Genomic DNA, 7,798 nt, shown 5'->3' with positions numbered 1-7,798 from the left:
GCAATGTGGGATATGTCCTGTTTGATCCATGTATGTGAAGACAGAGGAAAAAAAACAAGAATTCACAAAGCAAAATTCAGATTAATTTTATTTTGTATATGTGATTGCTTTATTATTAATATATTGTTTGTAAAAGAATATAAGAAGTATTGTAACTATTCTAACTATTATAAAATAATCATAAAATACAATAATCACAAAAATTTCCTAGGATAGGTACAACAATAATATAAACATTTGGCAGCTGATTTTATGGCTGATTAAAACCCCTACAAAATAAATGTTTTAAGGAAAATGTTAAAGTATAATCAGGTGAAACTGATATCTCTCGCAAAGATCCAACCAATATAATGATTGTTGAAAACAAGAAGCAAAGTGTATAGAGAGAGATCAAGGGCTATACAGACCAACATTTTAAATATTTGATTGAAGAGGTGGAAAACAATTGGAATAATCTGTCAACAAATTACTGTATGAATTATCATACAAAGAAAGCAGAAAGTTCAAAGATTTAAAGTAAGATTCTTAACAATATTTTTGTTTTTAACCATCATAACCGTCCTCTTTAAAACCTAAAAGATATAAACTTTCTTGATGTCTTCTTCATGGCATCCTTCACCTCCTTATTTCTCAGGCTGTAAATGAGAGGATTTGCAACAGGGGGAAGGACTGTATATAATAGAGAAAATATTTTTCTAACTTCACTAAGTGCTTCAGATTTTGGTAACAAGTATACAATCATGATGGCTCCATAAAACATAGAAACTACTATCAGATGAGATGAGCAAGTGGAAAAGGCTTTTTTCCTCCCAATAGTGGAAGGAATTCTCAAGATAGTAATTATGATGTATATATAGGAAGTCATGGTAAGGACAAAAGGAGGTAGTGTAAATGCAAAGGTAAAGATAAAACTTGTAAGTTCTACCAAGCTGGTATCACTGCAGGAAAGTTTCATTAGTGGAAGAGTGTCACAAAAATAGTGATCAATTTCATTTTGACCACAGAATGTAAGTTGTAGCATTAAACTTAAAAGGATCAAAGCAGCTATAAGGCCATTTATCCATGAAGAAACTGCTAGCTGGATACAAATCCGAGCATTCATACTTGTTGTATAATGCAATGGTTTGCATATTGCTAAATATCGATCGTATGACATTACAGATAGGAGATAACATTCAGTAGCCACTAGCAAGCCAAACCAAAAAAATTGCAAAAAACAACCATTGAATGAAATGGTATTTTCATCAGTCAATAAGCCGACCATCATCTTGGGTAAAATATTTGAAATATAGCAAGTTTCCAGGCATGACAAATTTCCCAGGAAGAAATACATGGGTGTATGAAGATGTTGATCAATAGCAACTAAAATTACAATGAGAATATTCCCAGCCATGGCTACAATATAAAACACTAGAAAAGTAAAAAAAAGAATAGACTGCCATTGTCCAAGTTTTCCAAAACCCAAAATAATAAATTCTGTGATATTCATCTAACTTCTTCAAGTCATTTATTGAATATTTTTTAAAATGACATATTTTAAATAAACAGATCTTCTATTGCATCCTAGGGGAAAAAGAGAAATGGGATAAAACAGTAACCAATACATTCCATCTGAAAAGGGAACATAATCAATTCTTTCTCTCCTTGTGACATTTCTGCAATAATGATTTTATGCTAAAGGGCAAGTGAGTATTGCATTTTGCATTTTGCAAAAGAGTGCAAACACTCTTTTATTTTGATTTACTAGAACACTAAATATACTATATGAATAAAAGGCAAACCATTGTTCTCAATGCCACATAAACTGTTTATCAAGAAACCCTTTTTAAAAAAAATGATTGCATTCTTTTCATTGACCATTGTCAGAAAAAACTTATGAAATACAAAGAGGCTTACCTCTGTTATATAACAACAAGGGCATCTTTGGGATTCAGAATGACTGTTGCAGCATTTCATTATTTATATCTACACTTTTTGAATATTTGTCTTTCTGGTGATTGGAAGCTTACATAATCATAACTTGCTCTCTTTCTATCTGTCTCTATCCCTCTCAAGAGGACATAAATTATCCCACAGGAGAAATGTTAATCTAGTGCCTATTGCTTCAATTCATTGTGTTAATGCTGCTATTCTTCCTGAAAAATTTCCTACTACTTTTCATAACCAAGTATCTCAAGAAAACTCTGTGTCTCTACCATTTAGTATTAGGCCATAAATCTTGCTTTCATAGCTTTTTTACGAAGATATGCTATTAACTTTGTGACCTCAAAAGCATCAGCTTTCTAATATTCCCAATTTTTACTTCGGACAAAAATATACAAACATTCATACATATACAAACATTCAATAAAAAATGTTGGGCGGGGGGGACACTAATCAATGGTATTCAGTACAGAGACAGCTTATACTTAAATAATCATTGGTAGAATTGAGATAGAGGCAGTGCATCTATCCTCGTGTATCTTGAAGTCCTACAATTTTCAGTACCATCAACCACAATGCCCTTCTGGATCAACGGCTTCTTTGGGAATGGGGGACACTGCTGTACATTGATTTGCCCTCTGCCTTAAAAGTTAATCCTTGTGAAAAGGGGAAAGACCATGCTTACTGCCCCTCTTTTGGGTGCTTCAAGGATTGATTCTTCTCAACAGGGTATTCTTTAGACATGTGCAATACTACTACTACTACTACTACTACAACTACTACTACTAATTAAAAAATAAAATTATTCTTTTTCTTATGAAACTGAATGCTGTAATTGATGTTAATATAACTACATGTGATCAGATTGGCTAAATGACTTGATACTTTTAATTAGTCACCATTACAAAAAAACAAAGAAACAAACACACACTATTTAAAAGATTTATTTATTTTTCTTTGGTATTCCATTGTACATTCATGAGTACTATACACATTCCAGAATAGAATAGAATAGAATAGAATAGAATAGAATAGAATAGAATAGAATAGAATAGAATATCAAAGTTGGAAGGGATCTTGGAGGTCTTCTAGTCCAACTCCCTGCTTAGGCAAGAAACCCTACACCACTTCAGGCAAATGGTCATTCAAACTTAGCTTTTTAAAGTGTATCTTCAAAAACCAAGAAATCAACATAACCCAAAAATTCAGATCATTATAGAGAGTAGGAATAGGGTAAGAATCATATTTATATTGATATACTGATATACTGATTGACAAGAAGAAGTAAGGATATATTGGGAAAGACCATGATTTACAGAAATCACCTGTGAGTGATTTAGGATCTGACCCAATAGATGGAGGACAATCCAATTACTACCCCAAATTAATATAATAATTCAGGTAAAACACTAATAAGGCATGAACTAGGTTTTTAGTTATTTCTAAAGAAAAATATTAATAAGTTCAGAAAATAAAAAATTATAAGTTTCATGCATTTTAATGATGATTTAGATAAGAACTCCTAAATATATATCAGATGTCTGCAAAGGTAAAGAAAAGCAAAACACAAAGAAGCAAGAAAAGCAAAACACAAAGAAGCAATCACTATGACAACAGCACTTGTAATAGAATCAAAACCTACAAACTATAACTCCTTCAAGCACATCTATCAAAGTTTCTGACAACTTGTAAGGCAATGCTTTGGTAAAGCAATCAGATTAGAAACTCCTGGAATATAAATCAATTATTGATTACGGGTATAATCAATTATAATTTGGATCTTTACTATCTGAAGCAATTCAATGTAATGTATATTCCATCCTATATAGTTAGATCATTCTCAGAGGCTCTGCCTTAAGTATCCTTCTGCATAAAGATGGGATGAAAGTGTACTTGATAAGGAACTTGGACACTTTGGCACAAATAGGCCTGATGGGGTTTCAATAACATAATATTGTGATTTTAATGTATAAATAAATATATATTTTTTAAAAAAAACCTTGAAATAATATCAAACCTTTCACATATATATCATTTTTATATCCTAAATGGAGAAGTTGGTTTGTATAGTATCAGTCTACCAATACTATTTCTTAGGGCTTCTTTGACCTCCTTATTTCTTAGACTGTATATAAATGGGTTTGCTAATGGAGGCAATGCTATGTATAAAAAAGAGGAAAATTTTGGCACATCTGCTTTTTCAGTTCTTGGCAGCATATAAGCAATCATAAGAGATCCATAGAAAATAGAAACCACAACCAGATGTGAAGAGCAAGTGGAAAAAGCTTTCTGCCTTCCAGTGACAGAGGGGATTTTTAGGACAGAGCCTATAATATATACATAGGATAAAAGTGTTAAGAGAAAAGGAGGAAGTGTGAAGATAGCAGCTACAATATAACTCATAATTTCCAATAACCAAGTTGTACTACAGGAAATGCTTAGAAGGGCAAAATAGTCACAGAAATAATGGTTTATTTCATTAGATTTGCAAAACGTTAATTGCTTTAACATCAAAATGAGCAATATTGAAAATACAGCAAATCCATTGATCCAAGATGAAGTTGTTAAATGAATACAAGTCTGAGAATTCATGGTTGTCAAATAATGCAGTGGTTTACAGATTGCTAGATATCTGTCATAAGACATCACACACAGTAAACAGCATTCTGTAGCTACCAAAGAACTACACAGATACCACTGCATAAAACAGTTACTGAAAGAAATTGTTCCATTTCCAGTTAGGAGAGCTGAAAGCATCCTTGGGAATATATTGGAACTATAACAAATTTCAAGAAATGAAAGGCTTCCTAGGAAGAAATACATAGGCACTTTAAGATGCTCATTGAAAATGACTAGCATAACAATGAGAAAGTTTCCAATCATGGTTACAATGTAAATTACTAAAAAACTCAGAAAAAGAAAAGTTTGAAATTCATAGAATTCATGAAATCCAAGCAGAATGAATTCATCTATCTTTGTCTGATTCCCCAACATTGTGGCAATTAGGAAATCCACTTCCTATTTAAAAAAGAAAAAGAGAAAAAATGCACAAACTAAAGATATTGTCATAGACATATTCAAGCTTTTTTCTTAGTTTGTTCTTATTTTGACCAACATGTCAAAGTGTTTAATGTCTTATCTATCATCTGACTGACAAACTTTAATTTTTTTTCTATACTTGAAATAGATCCTATTATACCCTATAATAATAGGATTGACAGAGATAGCTGAAAGATGTTATATGTCTGAATTTCATTTGTTTATACTCCCAAAATATTTATATTTATGTATATTTTGCTTTTCCTGACAATTTTATTTAAATGGATTGACCATTGTTCATGATGCAAAACATGGAACTAATCAAAGACTATTTTTGTCATATTATTTTGAAGGATAGAATGTGAATCTATAAATTAATCTAATGCAAATAAAACAGTTTAATGTCCTTTCAACTAATACTGTTCTAAACCCAATTAAATGCATACATATTTATTTTTGTATTGTATTTTAAAAAGAAGCATACATAAGTTTCATTATGATACATTGTTATTATCATAACAACATAAAACACTTTTTAGATGAAAATTCTTGTTTATATGCTGCTTAAAACATTTCTGCTTTCTATGAAGCTATCTTATGTTGAATAATATTTCCACATACAATTACATTCCACATGCAATTACATTTGCATACACAAATATATTAAACAGAAAAAAATCTTTTTGACTCCATCAAAAAATATTAAAAACTACGGTTTACATAGTTTATAATTAAATATAGGATAAAATAGGTATTCAAGGACAAAGCTGGCAATAAATTATATAGTTCCAATGCTCAGAATATAATAATGAATAGATTTTTTGGTTTATCTATACTATATTCTAATAATGATATAACAGAATATCAAAAGTATAATCACTTAAACTAAAACAAAAATATTTTTTTATATTTGTTGGGCACCTGGAATGGTATGTGGGAATGACCTAAGGAGATAGGAGGAAGAGCTACAGACTAGACAAGCATCATGCAAAATATTATCCTAAGCAAGATTCTTTCAAATCTAACCTTACATTCAGCTAGTATTCATGGTTATGCTTCATCTGGACTACCTTGAAAGTTTAAAATCAAGATTGTATGTTTAAACATATTCCTCCTCTACTTTCATTTCATTCCCTGGAACATGAGGGAAGGTCCCTACTGGAATGCTTCCCTTTGCATTTTCAAACTGATATATCTTTTCCATGAATGTAGTCTAACTTTCCTCTTGTCTTTCAATACCATTCCCACATACCTTTACAGCACCTATGCTGCTATCTTTACTATAATGTGCCAATTTAATCTACTAATATAAAATGACACTAATGACACCAAATTTGTGGTGGTTGCTGAAATAACTGAACATCGCTAGCTATATATTTGAAACATTCTACATAACATTCTTGTTTGGAAGACCAATTCTTTAATTATTTCCAAATAACAAACAAAGTTTATATAATGCTAGTTACCATTCTGTTGCTGCTTGGTATTCCCTGTTGAAATATTTCATGGTGAAAAATTCCTTCCTTTTATCTTATTCAGAATAAATATGTACTACCACACGTTAATATATAAAGATGTGAATCAATCTGCCTTTGTTTTAATTAGTTTGTTTTTGTTTTAATTTAAAATAATTTCTTCTGGGCTTTTTGTTTTTATTTTTCGATGCAGAAGAATTTAGACCAATGTAAATGTTGTTGTTTATCTTGATATGATAAAATTTAAACTAAAAGTATAAAATAATGATACCTGAATAGTATTACTGTCCAAGAATGTTGGTTTTTATTAAGGAGAAGATAATGTAGATATGCAACCATCAGATATCTATTTTGAAAGCAAACAAAAATGAACTGGATGGGAAAAAACATAGATTAATATGGAAAGCAAAATATTACATCATTGTGCATTTCTCAAAGCCTTTATGGGAAAATCCCTCAAGAACTTTGCATATCTAAGGCCTCTGTATCCTTAGAAAAATTAATTTATATATTTGGCCAGAATATCTGAAAAATAGTTTTTTTTGTTGTTGTTGCATATGAAGCCAACAGTTCATAAATGTGAACGATAAAGAGACAAATAATAAATAAAACTGCAAAACATATGGCTATTACTGCCTATTCTTTTTGTTGGCTAATTAGTTATATACAGAAATCCTAGCCTGCCAGCTAAGGGAGATAAACAAATAAACAAACTCCCACTGATGTAATTAAAACACCATGCATCAGCATTGTTAAAGGCGGAAACATAAATTGATGAAAAAAAATTGCCTCTTTTAAAGACTTATAAGAGAACTATAAAAATGGCACTTCTTCTTTTCAGGAGAGTAATAATCATACCATATGACCTGTCATTTAGGAAAGAATTAATTGCCATTCACATTTTTAAAAAAAATCCCTAAAATGGGTGTTTTGTTTTATCCCAACAGTAAAGATAGGGTTGATCCTGTTGTTATGCAAGCAATCTGTTTCTTTTCAGAGTATTATAAATAACCAATATATTTTAAACTGCATTATGAGATCCTTCCAGGATTTTCACAAAAACTAAACATAAACACAATGAATTATTCCCCACTCCCCGATGGTGGGGGAGTTATGATTGGAAGCTAATGTACTGTTCATTCTTTTTCTTTTTTTATCTAAAGGTTAATAGGCTAAAGATTCATTCACTCTGCTATTTTAATCTCATGTAACAAAAAAGACAATTTTTTTTCTCTAATGCTTCCCCATTATGGATTGTGGATAAAAAAATTCAGATTGAATTTGAAATCATAAAATACCTTTAAAAAAGTTCTGCCCTTGAATGTTGGATCAAATAGTTTGAATCTGCTTTTGAATCCAGA

At 30.7% G+C, this 7,798-nt stretch overlaps 2 protein-coding genes across 2 annotated transcripts; both read right to left on the bottom strand.

Annotated features, from left to right (window-relative positions):
* Positions 1 to 565: 565 nt before the first annotated feature.
* LOC113451883 (olfactory receptor 10A7-like) lies at positions 566 to 1,393 on the bottom strand. The gene has a single exon (XM_026723277.2). It carries the CDS (start codon positions 1,391 to 1,393, stop codon positions 566 to 568), a length of 828 nt encoding a protein of 275 aa, XP_026579062.2.
* A 2,567-nt stretch (positions 1,394 to 3,960) lies between these two features.
* LOC113451884 (olfactory receptor 6C4-like) lies at positions 3,961 to 4,806 on the bottom strand. The gene has a single exon (XM_026723278.2). The coding sequence runs from the start codon at positions 4,804 to 4,806 to the stop codon at positions 3,961 to 3,963; it is 846 nt and encodes a 281-aa protein (XP_026579063.2).
* Between the last annotated feature and the right edge of the window lie 2,992 nt (positions 4,807 to 7,798).

This window comes from Pseudonaja textilis, chromosome Z (assembly GCF_049901715.1).
Source record: "Pseudonaja textilis isolate UNSWEBS1 chromosome Z, rPseTex1.2, whole genome shotgun sequence".
NCBI classification, from domain to species: domain Eukaryota; kingdom Metazoa; phylum Chordata; class Lepidosauria; order Squamata; family Elapidae; genus Pseudonaja; species Pseudonaja textilis.
Note: the sequence above shows the minus strand (reverse complement) of the source record. Positions and strands in the feature narration are given on the sequence as shown.